The 20,679-nt window shown below is 38.3% G+C and overlaps 3 protein-coding genes across 3 annotated transcripts; 1 reads left to right on the forward strand and 2 right to left on the reverse strand.

The window, feature by feature from the left end:
• Window positions 1-2,897: 2,897 nt before the first annotated feature.
• LOC134650010 (proliferating cell nuclear antigen) lies at window positions 2,898-10,319 on the reverse strand. Its single transcript, XM_063504824.1, has 7 exons — window positions 10,245-10,319; window positions 9,884-10,003; window positions 9,343-9,449; window positions 6,064-6,221; window positions 5,474-5,590; window positions 4,579-4,754; window positions 2,898-3,158 (listed from the first exon to the last, which is right to left on the reverse strand). The coding sequence occupies exons 2-7, from the start codon at window positions 9,995-9,997 to the stop codon at window positions 3,048-3,050; spliced, it is 783 nt and encodes a 260-aa protein (XP_063360894.1). The 5' UTR covers window positions 9,998-10,003; window positions 10,245-10,319; the 3' UTR covers window positions 2,898-3,047.
• Window positions 10,320-11,003: 684 nt separating this feature from the next.
• LOC134650011 (NAD(P)H-hydrate epimerase) lies at window positions 11,004-12,259 on the reverse strand. The gene is made up of 4 exons (XM_063504827.1): window positions 12,160-12,259; window positions 11,876-12,078; window positions 11,394-11,717; window positions 11,004-11,310 (listed from the first exon to the last, which is right to left on the reverse strand). The coding sequence occupies exons 1-4, from the start codon at window positions 12,193-12,195 to the stop codon at window positions 11,076-11,078; spliced, it is 798 nt and encodes a 265-aa protein (XP_063360897.1). The 5' UTR covers window positions 12,196-12,259; the 3' UTR covers window positions 11,004-11,075.
• Window positions 12,260-12,716: 457 nt separating this feature from the next.
• On the forward strand, window positions 12,717-17,649 carry LOC134650012 (transmembrane protein 115). The gene is made up of 4 exons (XM_063504828.1): window positions 12,717-13,264; window positions 13,455-13,650; window positions 15,406-15,582; window positions 17,425-17,649. Exons 1-4 carry the CDS (start codon window positions 12,754-12,756, stop codon window positions 17,627-17,629), a joined length of 1,089 nt encoding a protein of 362 aa, XP_063360898.1. The 5' UTR covers window positions 12,717-12,753; the 3' UTR covers window positions 17,630-17,649.
• Window positions 17,650-20,679: the final 3,030 nt, after the last annotated feature.

Consider the following 20,679-nt stretch of genomic DNA (forward strand, 5'->3'; position numbering starts at 1 on the left):
AGGCTAATCCTATTGTCTATTCTTAAGAAAAACCGCACGTGCCACAACTACCTGCATAAAAAATCGGTACTTCGGTTACTGAGTGCCGGCGAGTCGAACGCTACAGAACCAGTCTAAAATGTGTCATCGAGATGCGTAACAAAGGCGCGTTATCGGAGAGCGCACCTACACTGGTTTTTTGAGCGTTGGACTAGCCCGCGCTAAGGTGCCAAATAGAATAATTAGGACCCTTTTTTGCAGGTAAGTAGCACGTGCGGTTTTACTGAACAATAGACAATAGGATAAGCCTTCGGGGTCTACTAGAAAGCTACAAACTATACCAATTGTAAGACTTTATTCGGTGACGCGATTTGAAGATCATTAATCAATAAAACCTGTGGTCGGAAAGTTAAAGAGAGACTAATATACAGGTCCAGTCACTAAAGCTGGCGCTGATGAGTTGATTGATCAGATTAGGTAGTGTATCGTCAGTGCTCTAACATAAGTATCCACTTTTCTACACAGCTAGTATGGTAACCAGGGATGTTGCGGATGCCGATTTTCTGACATCCGCGGATTTTTAAAGGCTCACATCCGCGGATGCGGATGTCATGACTAGGTACATAAAAAACGTCAAATATTACATTTTAGTAATTTTTATTCCAAAAAACCGGAGAAGTGCGAGTCGGACTCGCGTTCCAAGGGTTCCGTACATTAAGTCCCACTCACGCTTGACTGCTAATTTCTAATAGGTTTTTTTGGCTAATGGCTAAATTACCTAGCAGTCTAGCACTTACGTCGATGCTAAGACGTTCCTGTACCGACCTGGTCCACATCCGCATCCGCATTAAATCCGCATCGATTTTATGCGGATGTTGAAAATAATGCGGAAGTTCCGCGGTTGCGGATGCGGATATTCGCAACATCCCTGATGGTAACGTATACTTATATTACTTACTGACTGTACCTACATCGACTATGTTGCCTATTTCCAGTTTTAATGATATTCAGCTTTGGCGAATCGATCTGTATCAAATAACTGGCCTTATTAAAAGCTGAACTAAATGTATGAAAACATAAGACGATATCGCCTTTAACACCACATAAATTCGTCTACCGTTGTCTAGTTACAAGATAAAAACTTCTTACATGAAAAATGCCATGCAGTCTAAAATGCAGTTTTCTGGTCCAAAGTCCAAATTTACAAACCATTGACGTCATTTTCAGTCTTACATATTTGAAGCAAGTTGTCATGTTACCCAATACCGGCCCGGACGGGACTTTATTTTGATTTCTATCTCTCTGAGTTTGTTATCAAAATTCGTAGCGTCGCGGTCATCTGAACTACGCTCCGTTCCGCCCTCCTTATGTTTACCATTATTTGTATAAGAGTGTATCGTTTCTTTAATACTAGTGTTATGTATTATGTACCATACACAGATTTAGGTTCTAAATTAGTATTTCTTGTTCCTGAAAGTAAGAAGTTAAGTCTCCAACTGTATTCTTTCGGGAACAGAGTATTTTTATTTATTTTACAATCTGTGTATGCTTATTGTACGACTTTGTAAGTTTAATATGGTCTAGTCACGTTGCCATTTAAGAGCTATTTTGTGATTAAATAATTCCGCCTTCGCTAGTAAAGTTCCCGCATAATAGATTACTATAATATCTTTGATATTTGGAAATGAAAGTAATACACAGTGAATGGTTATTGTCAAACTGCACACACAGAACGAGTTGCCTCGCGAGTAAATTGCCGCGCGAAGCAGGTCGGTCGGTGGAGACGTGCCTCTCCCGAGGCATTGCGCGTATTAAAACATACGGTTATAAATTATAATAGTATCATTGTTATTAAATTTAACCCAATGATGATGATATACGTTTGAAGAACCTCTCACATGCATGCAATTGTACAATTTCCGTAAAAATTCACAGATTTTACCGCGTTGGCTAGTACATAAAGACCAAAGGCATTTGTAGATGTAATATTATTTTAAACTAAGGTTTAGAACCTGCTAAATTATTGAATAGACGTAAGTTTTACATTCCATTTGAGTTAGAATGATTTTATTTTGTGAGCTCTCTGTAATAAGTATAGATTTTAGTATTCATAATTCAGATTAATACTCATGTGAAACATGGACATGATTTGTAACACAGTATCTACTGTGTTGTATTTGATATATGATGGAATGTCAATATAAATTTTCCTAAAAGTAATCTTGTGTTTTATTTTAATTTGATTGCGTATCTTAACCCGTGGAGCGCCCTAACAAGACACGTGTGATAGTAACTCCATACTATTCATGGTTCGGGGCGCTCCACGGGTTAAATCACATAACATTTGTCTAAGCCTTTTCTCTTTTATAAGATATTAATAGAAAGCGTTGTTTTTATTGCATAACATCCTGATATTTCGAAAATTATGGTTATCTTAACTTTTTGACCTGAGGGTCAAGGCCAGACCTTTGAGTCTTAACTTAGATTGTTTAGCCTTCTGCTCTTCAGTTTTCTTGTTCCGGGCAGTTTGAAGATCCCGGGCTTATATCATGTTTATAATATTATTGAAGTGAACACTTCTTTAGCGGCGCTGTGCACTTTTTCAGGTAGAGAAAAAATGTTAAACTCGAGACAGCGTAAGACGATCACGTGACCGTAAGACGTAAGATGTCATTGAGTTTTCACTTCTGTCGGCACTCCCTGAGTGCAACCCGTTTTTTTTTTTGAAGTATGATTGGACGGAGCAAATTATACTAAAAAATGGTTTATGGAATTACGTATATTGTGCAACATAGTACAAAAATAGCATAATTTATATCAGTCGTGACAATACTTGCGCGAGTCCCGCTCACTAATGATAGCAGTATGGTTAACAAATCTGGAAAATTAACTAAATGAAATGGGTTTATAGTCAACTATTTGCAAAATCCCATAGCCAGACTATGTAATTAACTAAATTTATTCTCGAAATTGACAATCACAAAGACATGATAACAGTAACCGATGCTGTATAAAACCTAAATTATTAGTGTGGTTTAAAACTAGCATTATACTTAATGGCGATCAGTCTAGCTGTCTTCCTCCTCGATCTTGGGCGCGAGATAGTAGCGGATGTGGCCGATGTCCTGGATACGGTATTCCACTACCAACGGGACGTCAGCAGACATGGACAGCTGGACCTGTGGATAAAATTGAGTACTGTAAATTATTGAATAAGAATAGTTACATGCTCAGACGCGGTCTCATAAGATAAGTTACTTTAAAGGCGACTGCGAAAGGCAGAACGCAGCCAGAGGTGCTCACTAACAACGTAGACCAACAGTTTGGTGTAGATAGGACCTGGATCTTTGGCCGTTATGTAAACATTTTATAAACTTGAGCGCGTGAAAGACAATAAAACTGAGCGCGCTTATGGTAAGTTAAGGAGGAAAGAGGTAAGGCCCACTTGCACCATCCTACTAACCCAGGATTAAGCGGTTAAACCGCTAACCTAGTGTCAAATTGTACTGGTAACCATGGTAACTCCAGGTTTAACCGGTTAACCCCGGGCTAGTGGAAGTCTATTATGCCACAAACAGACCGTGACCATTTGCGTCCACTGCGTCCAGTTTATAGTGGAATAGATACACATCAGTCTGTCCTAGGCAATATTTACCTGGGGGCTCAGCGACGTGGCCTTAGTGAAGTATCCAGGACATCCAGGTGGCAGGCGAATGTCTCCTCCATGTCAGGTTGATGAACCCAAGCTCACGGACACTGTTATTCAGACCTGATTGTCCAAGAGGTAAATACCTGGGTGCTCAGCGTCGTGGCTTTCGTGAAGTAGTTGAGGAACTGGCAGGCGTACGTGAGCGTGACGGGCTCGTCCATCTCGATGACACAGCTTCCTCCTGAGTCCACTCCGTCTGCGCCAGGTTGATGAACCCAAGCTCACGGACATTGTTATTCAGACTGATTGTCCAAGAGGTAAATACTTGGGTGCTCAGCGACGTGGCCTTGGTGAAGTAGTTGAGGTACTGGCAGGCGAACGTGAGCGTGACGCTCGCGTTCCTCCTCAATGTCCACTCCGTCTGCGCCAGGTTGATGAACCCAAGCTCACGGACACTTTATTCAGACCTGATTGTCCAAGAGGCAAATACCTACTATAATTATATACTTATACATAAATTGAACTAATTTATTTTATTGTCGACGTTAAATTTAACCTATTACTTTGTAAACTAGTTAAAATGAAAAATATTTTTATTAATTGTTAAATTTTTAATTATTTTTCACTAATTTACTTTAGTATTAAGTTTTAGTTAAGTACATTGTTATGTACCCTAACGGGGTTCATGTGAACGCTAGCTGTAAAATGCCCTTTGTAAGACCTTATGTAACACATGATTATAAACGCAATAAATGAATTATGAATTACCTGGGTGCTCAGCGACGTGGCTTTCGTGAAGTAGTTGAGGAACTTGCAGGCGTACGTGAGCGTGACGGGCTCGTCCATCTCGATGACGACCGCCTCCTCCCGAGTCCACTCCGTCTGCGCCAGGTTGATGAACCCAAGCTCACGGACACTTATTCAGACCTGATTGTCCAAGAGGCAAATACCTGGGTGCTCAGCGACGTGGCCTTGGTGAAGTAGTTGAGGTACTGGCAGGCGAACGTGAGCGTGACAGGCTCGTCCATCTCGATAACTACGGCCTCCTCCTCCTTGTCGATGGACGCGGTCTGCGCCAGCTTGATGTTGGCTGAGCCGATGTCGCCCGTCGATGAGAACTTCACGCCTGAGGAGGTTGGAAAAATTTAACACGTTCCCTGTGCATGCATCATGTGTAGCATTTTAGGGTACATATGATACCTAGGTACACAGGGAACGTGCTAAATAAAAATGGAGGTACAGTCAGAAGCAGAAGTTGCTAAGCGGGCGAGGTGTTTAAAATTACCTTGACATGCCGCGCGAATAATAAAGTCGCGTCAAGATCATTTTGATAACCTCGCCCGCTTAGCAACTTCTGCTGCTGACTGGACAAAGGTGTGGATTGTAAATAGCATGATTATGAATTTTCAGAATTTAAGAGCAAATGGGATGGAATTTAATATAGTAGATAAGGAGACAAGAATTGGACATAAAGAACCTTTATGTCAGGAACAGATTTTTCTCTGTATTAAGAATTAGATAATTACCTGTTTTGTTTCCTATTATTCTCATAGTATGTATGTAAATTAACAAAAAATATATCTTATAATAGTTAGAATAATATTAACTTAAAACTTTGCATTACATATAAAATCACAGTACTCAAATGGTGTTTTGTTTAAGATACTGCTTACAATAAATATTTGCCTTCATATGTGCTCTCCGGGCGAGAGTGGAGACTGATTTTTAATATATATAACAAAAAGTCTCTCTCCTACTACCATATTTTTAGACAGACTTAGGCTTTTAAAAAGGGCCCACCGTGGTCGCAACCTGTTAATATTAGTTAAATATAGAAACTCTTACCCTCCTTGGTGCAAGATATGACCATGGACTCTCCGAACTGGGACAGGTCCCGGCAGATCCGCGCGAACTCCCCACTCGGCAGGCGGATTGTGCAGCTGTACTCAGTCTCGGGAATACCTGGATTATTTTATATTTTATTAAAATCGGAAATTATTAATTGGGAAGTCGGTAATTTAGGTGGAATTGCCTAATTGGTATTTAATATTATATTTACGTTTAATTCTAGGAAAAGAATACATTTTGATACCAGAGGCCCGTTTCTCAAAAGCATGTAACTTTTAATACAAGTGGAAGTCCCTTTCTAACCAAAGCTGTCAGAAAGTGATATCCATTTGTACTACAAGTTACAAGCTTTTGAGAAACGGGCCCCAGCTGTTTAAATAAAAATATAACTAGTATAATTAATTAAAAAAATAATTTTACGCGCTTTGTGAGTCGTGCAAGAGTTACGTTAATTAGGCGCGCAATTTGAAACAAATACGAGTGTGCATCATCAAATGAAAATCTTAACTCTAATAAAGTGAAAACAAGAGGGCACACATTTTAAATTAAAAATGTCAAATAATATCTATTATCTTCACACAACTTACCTAAATGTTCTAGGTCCAAATTCATAAGTTTCATTTCATAATCCGAGACTTTTTCCTGGTTGGGGCTCTCAAAGACGAATGTAACTGTGTCTGCATTGTCTTGAGCCTTCATGGTCACTGTGTCTTTGTCACCTGCACATTTGAGGATCTTGGACATGCTGTGGAAAAATAAATTATAATATTTATTTAATTCTTTTTAGTATTTGATGCTGCCATTCTTTTTCTTCTTTGAAACTGGTTCAAATTATGTAGATTAAGAATATCTAAAACACAAGACTTATCACTCTTAGCCTCGAAGTCATACAAAATTATCAGGTATTAATAGTCGGAGACATAAATATCAATCTACTGGCTAATTGTAATATATGCAATAATCTTAACAACACTCTAAAACAATTTGGATTTAAGCAATTAATAAATATTCCTACGAGAATAACTAATTCCACGAGTACATGTATTGACCATGCATTTTCAAATATACCTAAATCTGACATACTAAAGATCTCTTGCGATGAGCTCAACCTCTCCGATCACTTATGTACTAATGTAACCGTTGTTATTCACAAAAACAACCTATTAAACAAACATGTACCGAGGCGAACGTTTACTAAGAACACCATAGCTAGCTTCACGACTAACCTGAACATGTATGACTGGAATAGTATATTATCTAAATGTATATGCCCGGGTGACAAAGTAGGGCTAGTTATGAATGTTATGAAACACTATTTTGACATTTGTTTTCCTGTTAAGAAACTTTTATTAAAAAAACCGGTAGATGTTTGGGTCGGCGCCGCTATCCGACAACTACGTGATAACATACGCAAACAAAAGTTGAAACTCATTAAACACCCCACTGACGCCGAGCTACTTCTCTGTGTGCAAAATTTGGAAGTAGATTACTGGGCTATGTTAAAAAGTCAACGTAGCGACTATATAAATAGTCAAATATCCCAACCAAATATAAATATGAGCCGAAGTGTTTGGCGAGTAATTGCTTCCGAGACCTGCAAAAATGTCAGTAACAAAAACAGTGCAATAAACATATTTGTATCACAATCAGCTGGTAACTGCGATAAGGCGCGCGCCGCTGACGCGGCATCCCGGCTGAACCGGTATTACGTAAGTACTAACGTTAGTGATAAACACCCGTGCAATCGTTCCGCTCTCGTTTATCTATCTAAATACTTGCCAATAGACAGGCCCACCCTTCAATTCGAACCTTTTACTCTCACAGAAATTATAAAAACTATAAAAATAATAAAAAGAAAAGAATCAAAAGACATAAACGATATGTCGACTCGTTTATTAGATTATTTGCCACCTGTAGTTGTATCAATTCTCCTAATGTTATTTAACCAGTGTATCTTAAACGGGGTATATCCAGATGTTTTAAAATTAATTAAAGTTCTACCAGTTTACAAGGGAAAAGGTGAAACGAACTTAGAGAAATGCTATCGTCCGATATCCCTAATTCCCGTTATTTCCAAATTATTTGAAAACTTAATTAGTTATAGACTTATGGGATATCTAGTGGCAAATAACCTACTGAATAGTCGGCAGTACGCTTACCAGCCGGGCAGGTCGACAGCGGACGCTTGTCGTGACCTCGTGACGCGGGTGTTGTCGCACCTCGAGGGTGGGCGACAGGTCGCAGCGATATTCTGCGACTTGTCGCGTGCCTTCGAAATGGTAGACCATACGCTTCTTTTAAAAAAATTGGCTGAATACGGAGTCGAAGGAGGGTTCTTCAAAACAATAGCTTCATTTCTAAAAAATAGAAGGCAGTGTACATATGTCCTAGATACGGTATCGGAACTAGAACAAATCGGCAACCGAGCTGTCCCCCAGGGATCATCTATGGGGAATAACTTATTTTTAATTTTAATAAACGACATCCCTACAGCTTGTCCCGACCTTGAGTTCATAACTTTTGCTGATGACACGTGTGTATTGGTAGACGCCGATAACTGTGAAACCTTACAACATAAAATAAATAACGCAATGTACCTTTTGTCAAAGTGGTTCTCTGTTAACGGCATGCAACTAAACATAGATAAAACGAACGTTATGCACTTTAAATTAAAAGCAAACAAAAATATTTTAAGTATATCACTTGACGGGATCAACGTTCCGCAAGTAGACCAGGTTCAATACCTAGGCTGCACCATTGACTCCGGACTCACGTGGTCCCCCCACATTCAGTCGCTGTGTGATAGGTTGGCATCAGCGTGCTTCGCACTCTCTAGACTGGCCAAAACCCTATCATTCGAAAACTTAAAAAAGGCCTATTATGGGTATTTTCATTCCTTATTAACTCAAGCGGTAGATCTATGGGGCACAGCAGCCGACCGCGACAGAGCATTCAAAATGCAGAAGCGAGCCATAAGAATACTAACTCGCAAACCTTACGACCACCCCGCGAAAGACCTGTTCAAGGAGTCCAAAATACTTACGCTGCCAGGAGTCTACATCTTAACTGCATGTAAGTATGTTCGAGCTAACTTACTCAGCTACGACATGACCCATGCACACAGCAGGAGCACTCGTAGGCGTAATCTATTGTTAATTCCACAACGTAGACTTGCCAAATCTAGGAAGTCCCTCGGCGTCATAGGAGCCAAATTATACAATTCACTCCCACTGGAAATATCGGAAGTACAGAGTGACAGATTGTTTGCTAACAAACTCAAAACGTTGCTAACAAACCTAGCCTGTTATAATATTGACGAATTCGTTGATGGGGTTGCTGGCTGAAAACTAATAAATAATAAGTACCTCAAGTGATAACACTGATAACCAACCAAAGTACATACTTGCCATACAAACTAATTTTTAAATTGATAACCTATCGTGTGTTGATAAATATTATTATCTATTAATAATAACAATAATTTGTTAATAATATTAATGACAAAAATAAAATGAATGGATTAAAATGTAATATAATTGTATATATAATGTAATCATTGACATGTAAAATGTATTGTACCATTTTATCAATAAATAAATGAATGAATGAATGAACTCTACTGCAGGGGTCACCAAATGGCAGACAGCAGCAACCAATATTTTTTTTTTACTTATTTAATAAACTCGAGTAGAAACAGATTATTTTAAAAACTGGACCCCCAAAGAAACTAATTGGTGACCCTGGCTCTACTGACATTATATTCATCTATTTGAAAGTTAATTAATAGTTAGTTATAATTCGAAGAGCTCTAAAATGATGTATGCCAGTGGAAGGATTAAGAAAGAACAATTTTTTTATAAACTTACCTTCCCAGATTCATGCCCATGGAAATGTTTCTGTCGCATCTGTATTTGTCGAAGCCATCGGCTCGGAGAGTGAGGGACACCAGAGACACATGGGAGTTGTCCATGGCCTAATAGAATGCGAAGAAGAAATTTATAATCACATCTAAACCAGCTGTTACTTTTCAAAAGCCAAATGTGGTGTACGCATCAAACAGATAGACGGCCAGATATATTGTAATCCACCTTTGTTACCATTAGAAATAAAGAATGGTTCTGATATATTTAGCCATTCTATCCATCATATCTATTTTATGCTGACTGTAAAATCATCATATAAAGGGGTTAATGTGAAAGTTGATGGCCATGGTTTGCAACCCCTGATGTAAATTCTTTAGGTGCAGTATTTTAACTGTAAGACTTTAAGATCAAATGTGGTTATATAGATATTGGGATCTTGGAAAACATTATCAAAGAGATAATCAATAGTCTCATTCAGGTCGTGAAAGAATTAGTTCATAAGTATTTGTGTAGGTTAGGTTAATCCATAAACAAAGGAATTTACCTGCAACTGAATGCCATTGTCATCGCAGTCAAACGTGGCTTGTGTTAGCAGATCTTTGATGGCTTCCAGCACCTTCTTGAGGATCGAGCTTTTGAGTAAACGTGCCTCGAACATTGTTACCTAGTAATGAAATAACACATTTCATTTACACTATACTTTCGAATGTAGCATTTCTTTAAGTTAATCGCGTAAGTTTAAAACTAGTGGTTCAACTACAAGCGTCGGTACAAAGAAAACATGGCACATAGCGAACAACGCAAGTAACGGATTTTGCAAAGTTAGTTCACTGTCTCAAATGCACCATAGCATATGTACATATGTAACTTATATCTTTAGGATACTATTGCACAAGAATACTCACGTTTTACAGAAAATTTGCGGAAATGCGACAAGAAAATAAATGACGCTGGGTGCTGACCTCACGAGCTTTGTGACATGACATGACAGCCGGTGGAGGGAAAAAATGGCGCGAATTGAAAGTGACAGTTAAAACGTCAATCATGTAGCCATTGGCGCGTGGTCTAGCTTCAGAGTTTTAAAATGTGACTCGAATAGTTCTAGTTTTTTTTTTCAAAGGTATAGTTAGTAACAGTAATGTTGGCAAACCTGTCTGTAGATCAAGAGAGACTAAATTTGAAATTCGATTGTGCACTGATTTAAAATTATCCCAAAAAATCCCAAAACAAGTTAAAAATATTCCTTATTAATAAGTGCTTTTATAGTGTGAAAGACTAACGAAAAATATGATTAAAATGATCTCATAATATGTACTATTATGTACCTACTTAATGAAAATTGTAAATATTTGTAATTGTTAAGCTAGTAGTTTTTAAGTTAATTGTAGTATAGGTATAAGTGATATGTTGCTGTGTCCTTACACGGCGTCACTTAAACTAACCCAATAATAAGTACCACCTTTATAACTGGTTTGTGATATGCAATAAATGATTCTATTCTATTCTGATTTAATAGAAATGGGCTCGACTTTTTTTATTTAAAATTATTTCACAGGCTTAGCACGAGATATGTTGCGGCGCGCTTATGTTAACTGTAATGTGTCCGTAGCAAAAAATACATTTAAATGAAGAAAGATGAAACACAAGAATTGAGAAGGAATAACATTTTATTTCTCTTTAAAATTACACCAAAAACTTAACCTAATTTAACAGCCTATTTCTACATGATTGAAATTTTAACAAGACAACTGAACCACTTGTTCCTGAGCTGGATAAGGTGGCAATGTCAAATTATATTTAGAAACAATTCCTGGTGGCAGAAATCTGCCCCCAAGATAATGTTTGGCATCCTGCAGAAATTCTGGTTTTGCACAAAGCTTAGGAGCTGATAAAGAGATCAGAAGAGATGGTTTCAATGCTGGTTCATTGCCTGGTCCAGTTTCGACATCCCAACCACTGGGAATATCCACACTGTAAAACCAAATCACATATTAGAAAAGTAATGAAAATATTCACAACAATAGTTTTAAAATATTAACAAAAATGCAAAATACCTGCAAACTGGTAGTCCTGCATTAATCAAAGCATCCAATGCAGGTTTCAACTGCTCTCTGACTGGCGGTTTAAAACTAAACCCAAACAGTGCATCTACGAGTACTTTGTAACTTTGTTTTAACTCGGTTACTGGTGGTAAATCATCAACAATTTGCACATTAAACTGCTTGCACTGTTCTAGTAAGTTCTCATAGAGGGGCTTGGGTGTGCGTTTAGGGTAGTGGACTGCAACTGAGTATCCAAACAGAGCCATGTGGCGGGCTGCCACCAAGCCATCACCTCCGTTGTTACCTGGGCCACAGATTATAAGGGCAGATTGATGACTGAAAATAAAATACACTGATTTTTACATTTGTTCCTGAATAATAAATAAATAAGTAGGAGTTTCTTATTCTCAAAGTGAAATAAACTTGTATTTGTTATAGTAAATACAAAATAAAATAGTAGACTTTATAAGAAAGGACAAAAAGACAAGGTTTACGTTTGAGGCGGATAGACTTTTGCCACCGCTGTCGCCACGCTTAATCCAGCCAGCTCCATCAACTGGTCAACGCTGAATTTGTACTCATTGAATAAGTCTTGGTCCAGCGCCGCTGCGTTAGACTGCGTGAGGTAGCTCACCCGGCCACTGCTGCATTGTTTCGCACCCGTCATCCCGTTACCCCACACGCTGGCTGCCCGCAACTTAAATTATCAGTTTATTAACGAATGTACTTATCATATCAAATTACATTGATAATTTACTAGAGTATACCGCAATCATACCAACAAAGCGCTGCCGATGTACCGGAGGAATAACATTTACCCATTTACAACTTCTCAATGAGTAGAAGCAATTTGTAGTTTGCCGTATGGTAACTCAAATTCGTTTAATATAATATTATAAATAATTATAATTTCATTATTTCACTATCATAACAAGGTCGTTGACATTGTCAATGACACTGTTGACATCAATTGACATTTTCATATCAGACTATTTGAGGATGATTTGAGGCAACATTAAATTTTATCTTTGGTTTTTAAAGTCTTCACACACTATCGCACCGCATCACGACCTTGGTGCGGTGCGGTAGTATGTATAGGCTTTTAGGACTCACAATACATTTTTAATTAGATAATATTTTAAAATTTGTATAAATACAAGTATTTAAATTCGTTATCTGAAATTTCTGACAAGGATACATTTTAAACTAAAGAATTACGTAAATATAATTTTCAAAAGCCGAGGGTTCCGTTCTGCTATGGAACCCACAACCATCAAAGGGTTAACTCCAATAAAAATAAACGATGTGTTTCTGAACGAAAAACAATTGACAGATTTCTAATGTCTATTTTTCCCAATCAACCGTCACAAAAATGGCTGCGCTTAGAGTATTTAGCCGTAATTTACCATATTTTCGACAACAATTTTCAGCATTACTAGGAAACACATCGCCTTCAGTGAAGTTTATTTGCGTTGTCGTAGTAATAGGATATGTGTTATCGTTCTCTGAAGATGTGGTGAACGTTCTAAGTGTAACACCAGGATATTTGTTGCCTCCTTCGTTTCAATTGTGGTCTACTTTTACGTTCTGGTTTCTCGAGATACACTTATGGGAAGTAGTTATCGACATAGTAACTGTGGGATTGTGTGGGAAGTTAATAGAGCCGCTATGGGGCCAAATGGAAATGATGAAGTTCTTTTTTCTGACGAACTTTGGCGTGGCATTTCTGACGACCTTTTACTACTTGGTGATATTTGCGTGCACAGGCCAGACATCGTATCTGTTTGACATACATGTGCACGGCCTGGCGGGGTACCTGGCCGCGGTGTGTGTGGCAGTAAAGCAGATATTACCTGATCATCTGCTTGTAAAGACACCCTTAGGTATAGCATACTATGTTTTGTTTCCTATATGTAGTTTGTAATAGTATATCATTTATTGTAGACGCATTTAAAGTGATTACTTTTATAATAAATCAGAGTAAAACTAAATCAAAACTATAAGAATGTAATGAAATATAGAGTAAAATGAGTGAAATATCTATTTCTAAAACATCATTGTCATCTATTCCAGGCAAACTTACAAATAGATCTCTACCACTTCTACTGCTCATAGCGGCTATAATCCTATGGGCTATCGGAGCCCTGGAGGGCACCTATCCATGCATGTGGGGCAGTGGTACCATTCTGTCATGGATGTACCTGCGATTCTGGCAGAGACATAGCAGCGGGACCCGAGGGGATATGGCCGATAATTTCAGCTTTGACAAGTGAGTTTCATTTGTATTCAGTAAATTAATTTAATGCTGTGTAATGTAACAACAATGTTACTGATAAGGTGGTAATTGTAAACTGAGATATTGAAGTATGTGTATCAAATTGTGTACACAATTACACTTATGATTTTAAATTTCATGGAAGGTTTGGTATCATATCTGAAATTAATATAAAGAAAATGCTGTCATTCCCTATATTATAGCACATAAGGTGCTTTTTATATTTTATTAAATGGATTAAGGCGGTTTTCAAAAACAATTTAATATTTGTATTTGAATGTGTTCTACAAAGTATAGTGTGTTATACTATACTAAACAATCAATGTATATATTTTTTTAAACATAAAATTAAAACGCATCAACACCAATATCTAACCACGAATTAGCATATAAATTATTCATTATAACAAATGATTTCATTTGCCTACAAGTAGGTATTTACCTACAAGTGCTTGATGAGGAAAAACTTTAACCAATGACAAGTGGCTCAGAGTCAGGGCTCGGAACCGGTTTTTTTGTAAAACCCCGAATAGCCCAGTATTTTTAATTATTTTATGCTCTTTACGTAGGCATGAATCATGTATTTAGGTAACACCTTCGTATTATTAGATTGTCCCATTAAAAATGAATTAACGAATTAAAAATGAAGAACGAAAAAGAACGAAATAATACCGGTATTTTTTGTATGAAGAAAAAACCGGTTCCGAGCCTTGCTCAGAGTATTGAATGATGCAAGATTTGACAACCTTACAAACTCCAAAACAGACTTTTTTTTATAGAAATGGTTATAAAAAGATTAAATGTGTAAAAACAACTATATTTATACATTATGTACCACAATACAACCCTATACAGTTCCAAAATTTAAGTATAAAACCTCATTTATTATCATACAGCCAAACCTTTTGCAAAAATCTTAACATCTATCTGCTATAACAAACAGTAAAAACAGTTATTTGCTCATGTCAGTGGAGTGAGTAACTGTTTATTTAACAGTTAGTGTAAACTGTAGTATAACAAAGCACTGGTGAATATTGAATATCATACATAGTTTATTTGTTTACAAACTTGTTTCTTTGTTTTCTTAAATTTTCAGAAACAGACATGAAGGTGTTGCAAATATAAGTTATAATGGATTAAGTATTATGTTCAGTATCTCTTATATCACTGCAGTATGATTTTTCTAGTTTTAGCGTATTTAAAAAAAAATATTATTATGAGTAATTTTTGCTTTTTCGAATAGAATTCAAAAGTTTAAAGGAGGATGTTATCAAAAAATTTTTATTGGATTTTCTCTGTCTGTCTTTCTTCGAGAGGGTCCAGTGTGGTCCTATTAGGAAATTCCTTTTTTGTTTGCATTTACTCTCGGAAATCACCACTTGGTGAAGGATAATTGCTAATGAAGACCATTAAATAATGTCACTTTAAACCCAGAGGTCTCCAAAGTTTTTAACCTAAGGGATTTGGCTCTCCCATTTTCTTTTCACAGGCCAATGCCTGTATAATGAATGAATGAATTCAATATTTCATGTAGCATGTCTGAGTTTTTACCTTAATTCAGTTAAAAACATACTTATACAGTCAGCAGCAATAGTTGCTAAGCCGGTGAGGCGTTCAAAATTGTAAGAGAAGCGCTCTTAAGATAATAAGATAATTTTGAACACCTCGCCCGCTCAGCAATTTCTGCTGCTGACTTTACCTATCTTGTAGATACACCACACAAAATTAATTCACAAAAATTTGTTTCAGCTTCTTCCCAACAGTCCTACAGCCTATAGTGCGGGGTGTCCTGGGCCCGCCGCACCGCTGCCTGGTGCGCATGGGGCTCTGCTCGCCCAGCCAGCGCCGGGTGCACCTGGCCATGAGTCCTCGCGGCGTCACCATCTCCATGCCGGGCGTGGAGCCCCAGGACATGGAGAGGAGACGGTAAGACACAAAAGCACAGAATAACTAATAGTACTACCGTACAGAAAATTCACTCCTTCACAACAGTCAGATTTAGGTATAAAATAGGGATGTTGACAATTTTTTGGAACTGGTTTTATTTTGTAGATAGACACGTAATAATTACAGAAAAAAATATTAAAAAAATATATTCATTAATTATGAATAAAAAAACATGTATAATAAGTTTCGTGTTTAAATTTCGCGCCTGAATGCTCCAAACTGTCACGTGACCTTGATGACGTAACGGCGTTTTAAACAAACTGCTGTCAGTCATTTTTTTTAGTTCTTTATATGGCAACTGACAATTTTTTTTAAAGCCTTAACACACTGCCGCATCGGACAGCGACCTTCTTTCTCGCTCTAACTTATAGCTGCGTCCTTAACGCACCACCTTACACTATCGATTCGTGCGCCGCACCGCACCAAGATCGCGTTTCGGTACGATAATCTGTAGACACTTAGGCAGGTTTTATAACTTGTCTTTGGTGATTCCACTGTGATTACGTCACGCGCTCCGATTGGCGTTTGCAGTCACGTGATACTGGGCATTATTTTAAATACTTTTGATTATTTTTAATTAATTTATTACGCATATTTACACTTGCAAAATATGATTTTCCGCGTTCTAATATTCCCTGCTATGGTAAAAACAAAACATGTTATATATTCGCGATTCATGTCAACATCCCTATTACACCTATATCGCCGCCTGCAAGCAAAATTGAAACTTATAACCGCGCACGAACCGTGAATCTCCTTTGCGCGCCGCAGTTTTATGACCGAGCTGTGAGTGTCGGCACGGGGTTATCACTTGACAAGTTTTTATACCTATACCCACTGATTTATTATTTTTAAGATAAATATGTAGGAATTACAAACGTTGATTATGTAAACATACATTTTTTATCCGGAGATAGTATGTCTGATTCTCACGGTAGTAAGTTTCGAAGCCATTGTGTATTTTCAATTTTGCGCGAGCGCCACGTGACACGGCTATCGTGCGCGCCGAGCGGCAGCCCACTGCCATACGCCTGACCGATGGGCGCGCCGGCCAAATGTACCTAAACTGCGGAATGACACCCCCCTGACAAAAGTATCATGAATTGCTACATTTACTCGACATACCTTACACATATGACCTTGGCAACATTAGTAATACTAGACTAAATGCTTCTTCAAACCAGGTTGAGCTGTAATGACAATTTTATATGCATCTAATCAATAGCACTTAGAAATAAGCGGCGCCCTTGACTTGTTATTGTTTGTGGTCTAGGTCATATCTTTTCATCGTATTTTTTTTATGACTGGTTTACAGTATGGTGTATGCTGGTTAAGATAATCAATAATTTAACTTTATCTGATAAGACCTTTACAGCCTTAGAGTCTGTTTACAATTTTACATATTGATTACTATCTTGGTAGTACTAGTACGGTACAGAAGTATGTACTAACTCGGACTATCGATGTTCGAAATGACAGTGATAAGTCATAGTTTTCGCTTGTTTGGTTGAGTTATTATTATGTATGTGTTATTACTACGCTATTTAAATGCAGCATTTTTTTAAATAACAATTTTTTTATTACTATTATGCCATTTAGTTTCCCAAAGATTTCCCGAAGCTAACGGAATTAAATAAAAACACCGTGTATATTTAAGGCTTCGTCACACAGGCGCGTTTTCCGGGCGGCGCGTGATCGGGGCGCGCCGCGTTTACATATAAAACGCTCGCGTCCCGCTCACGCGCCGCCCGGAAAACGCGCCTGTGTGACGAAGCCTTTAGATAACTGCGTGACTAAATTAAATATATTTTTCTCTTCCAGACAAATCGCGCTCAAAGCTCTAAGCGAGCGCCTATCCAAAACGTCCGAACAGACGCGACAGAAGAACCTCTCGACCAAAGTAAACATGGAGGCCTTACGCAAAGCGCAGGCCTCTAACGTCATCCCTCCCTTCCCCGCTGAACCCGCGCCTCCCCCCGAGGCCACACTAGTAGACCTGGAGACCCCCACGACGAAGCAGTCATGATCTATGAACAAGTTGTAGTAGGAATGAAGGAGAAGAAATACATTTATTTAGCATCAGGTACAAGTAACACACAATACAAGTAACACAAACAACTTAGATGCTAAACAGGATCCCCACTCAGCATAATGCCACGGCAAGCCATGACGCTGATTTTCAGTGGGTACCTGACTTAAAACTAATCTACATCTAAACTAAGACTAAACGAGTGGCAACACACAATTCAGACTGTTCAGAATGTTCACTGGAATGGTTGTAATTATGTGGTATAGTGCGTTTGGGTCTGGCGAAGCCGCTAAGCTATTTGCTAATCGCTCGCCGTATACATCTAACCAACCGATTATCCGTTGATTGTATAAAATGTATCGAGTTTAACCTTTTGAACACCAAACGGCATATCCATTTGTCGTGCCACTGACGCCACGGGGGTAAAATTTAGTTTTGTGAATAAATAATGCCAACCTAAAAGTGGGGTGTTTTTCAGTAGATTTTCATCAAAAAACGATCGACGTCAAATGCAGTCTTTGGCGTCGTTGTCACGATTTTGCGTTGACGTCATATGCCGTCTGTGGCGTTCAAAAGGTTAAGACCGCGCCGCGGCCGCGAAACTATCTGGCCCGCGCGATAGATTACCCGACTTTTTAACCGACTTCATAAAAAGGTGGTTCTCAATTCGTCGGAATCTTTTTTTTTCTAACTGTATTAGTGAGCTTGCACTGGCACTGATTGGCCGGAATGATGAGCTGGACGGCAATATAATTATTACGCGCGTGCGACGAAATTATTCGTGCTTAGCGCTTACTTTACCCGAAGCAAATGAGTTGGTAATGTAGTCAGCAGCAATATTTGCTAAGCGGGCGAGGTGTTCAAAATGATCTTGACGCGACTTTATTGTTAAGAGAATTAGAGCGCGTCAAGGTAGTTTTGAACACCTCGCCCGCTTAGCAACTTCTGCTGCTGACTGTACGGGCAGTCGGCGCGCCTTTCGCTGTCAGACGCAAACGCGCGTTCGCGCCGTTTTCGCCAGATCTAGACGCAGTTATAGAAAAGAGTGTGAATAGCAGTAGCATTAGTTGATCTAAATTCTCAAGAAATCTATTTGTATTTTAGGTAGGAGCTTCGGAAAACAAAAACGTAAGACCAGTGCCCTGTTTATCAAAGCTTGTAACTTGTAATACAAGTGGAAGTCCCTTTCTAACAAAAGCTGTCAAAAAGTGACATACGCTTGTATTACAAGTTACAAGCTTTTGATAAACAGGGCACAGGGGCCGGTTTCTCAAAAGCTTGTAACTTGTAATACAAGCGTATGTCACGTTTTGACAGCTTTTGTTAGAAAGGGACTTCCACTTGTATTACAAGTTACAAGCTTTTGAGAAACGGGCCCCTAGTATGGTTACTTGTGTTTTTGCGTTCTTAGAGACGTACCTATTCTACAATAACATGATAATTTAAATCACTAGTTGCTACTGTGAAGGAAGATAAGAGTGCTAAAGTGGAAAAGAACATGTTTCATTAACTTTAGCTATTTATATATGAATAACACATTCATTGCCAAACAGCCAAACAAGACATCCGCGCCAGGCCACAAAAATTTCGTCATATAAAGCTGTAGTACCACGATCCCGACTATCGGGTCGTCCGGCCTGGGAACGAAATCATAAAATACCCGATAGTCGGGTTTCCGGCACTGAATGTGTTAAAATTACTTACAGCTGTATGGTTGCGGCTTTTATAGTCACAGGAAAAAATCTGTCACTTTCTGAGACTGACAAATTCTGCCAGTCGCTATGGCCCGAAATGCCAAGTGCCTTTTAAGTTTTAACTTGTCAATTTCCACGTGTGACGTCACCCATAAGTGTTGCGGCTCATATATGAGCCATGGGATATGACAAGTTAATCCGATTTGCGAGAATATAATCGGATTCTAAAATGCAATCATTCTTTGTTTTTGCTAAACATTTCTATATAACCTCATCAGCTGATGATAAACGATTGAGGCTAGAATACTTCCTCGTTAAATAGTAACCCGAACCAGCCTGGCAACATTGGGTTTCTAGAAGCCTAGGCACTCCGCTACAAGGATCAGAAGTCAAACCGCGATCTAATAATTATGCATATAACACAATTCTGGAGATCCTGGCTACCAGGTATTGCAGTAATTTGTGTTGGATGGTCCATGAGATATATCGGAGCGGTCAAGGCGCTCATAAATATCTGAACACGCTTCTATTGTCAACACCTTGGCCCCGATATATCTGATAGTAACTGTACAAAATATGTTGCCTAGAATCCAGCTATATTAAGCGCGCCTTATGTGGGTGGATCAACTATTTCTTGTTGTTATTCTGTCCGGTCAGCCAAGAGACAATAGTAGCATAGTTTGTTAGAAGACATTGTACACCACCTTCTTCTGACACGCTTGGTAGACGACTCTCGATGGAAAGGGTTTATAAGTATCACAAAAAAGCGTTTTTGGTGAATTTAAATGCCTAAAAATCAGGTTTTAAAGAGTGACCCAGGAGAACGTAACCATGGCAACGAGTGACAAGAAAAAGTTGATTCACCCATGTATTAAACAAAGTTGAGAGGTTTATAGAAACTTGTTTATAAACTGAAATGAGACGATTTTATCGGTTTTTCTTTTAAAACCAGTATTTTCTGTTAATGTATGCGATTTTCAGGTAGGTGTAAATCTTAAACCATCTGTCAATTCTAAAGTAGAGGTAATCGCGACGAACGATAAACTAAAATTAAGTTATTTTCTGCATGCGTGGCGCATTTAGGGTTATAAAAATGTCTGGGGTCCATTTTAACGGAGCGGCAAGGTGTTCACGAATATCTGAACAAAGCCTTTATTGTTAAGACGTTAAAGTGCATGTTCAGATATATTTGACCACCTTGGCCGCTCCGATTTATGCAGGCTCAATTAAGCAGTAATCGTAAAGCATTTAACAATGAATTTATTTTTCAAATCGAAATTTCTTCGTGAATTCTTACAAAATAATTCTAGTATTTATGTTATTTCTCTTGAGCCCATACTTGTTTCAGTATGG

This window comes from Cydia amplana, chromosome 8 (genome assembly GCF_948474715.1).
Source record: "Cydia amplana chromosome 8, ilCydAmpl1.1, whole genome shotgun sequence".
NCBI lineage: Eukaryota > Metazoa > Arthropoda > Insecta > Lepidoptera > Tortricidae > Cydia > Cydia amplana.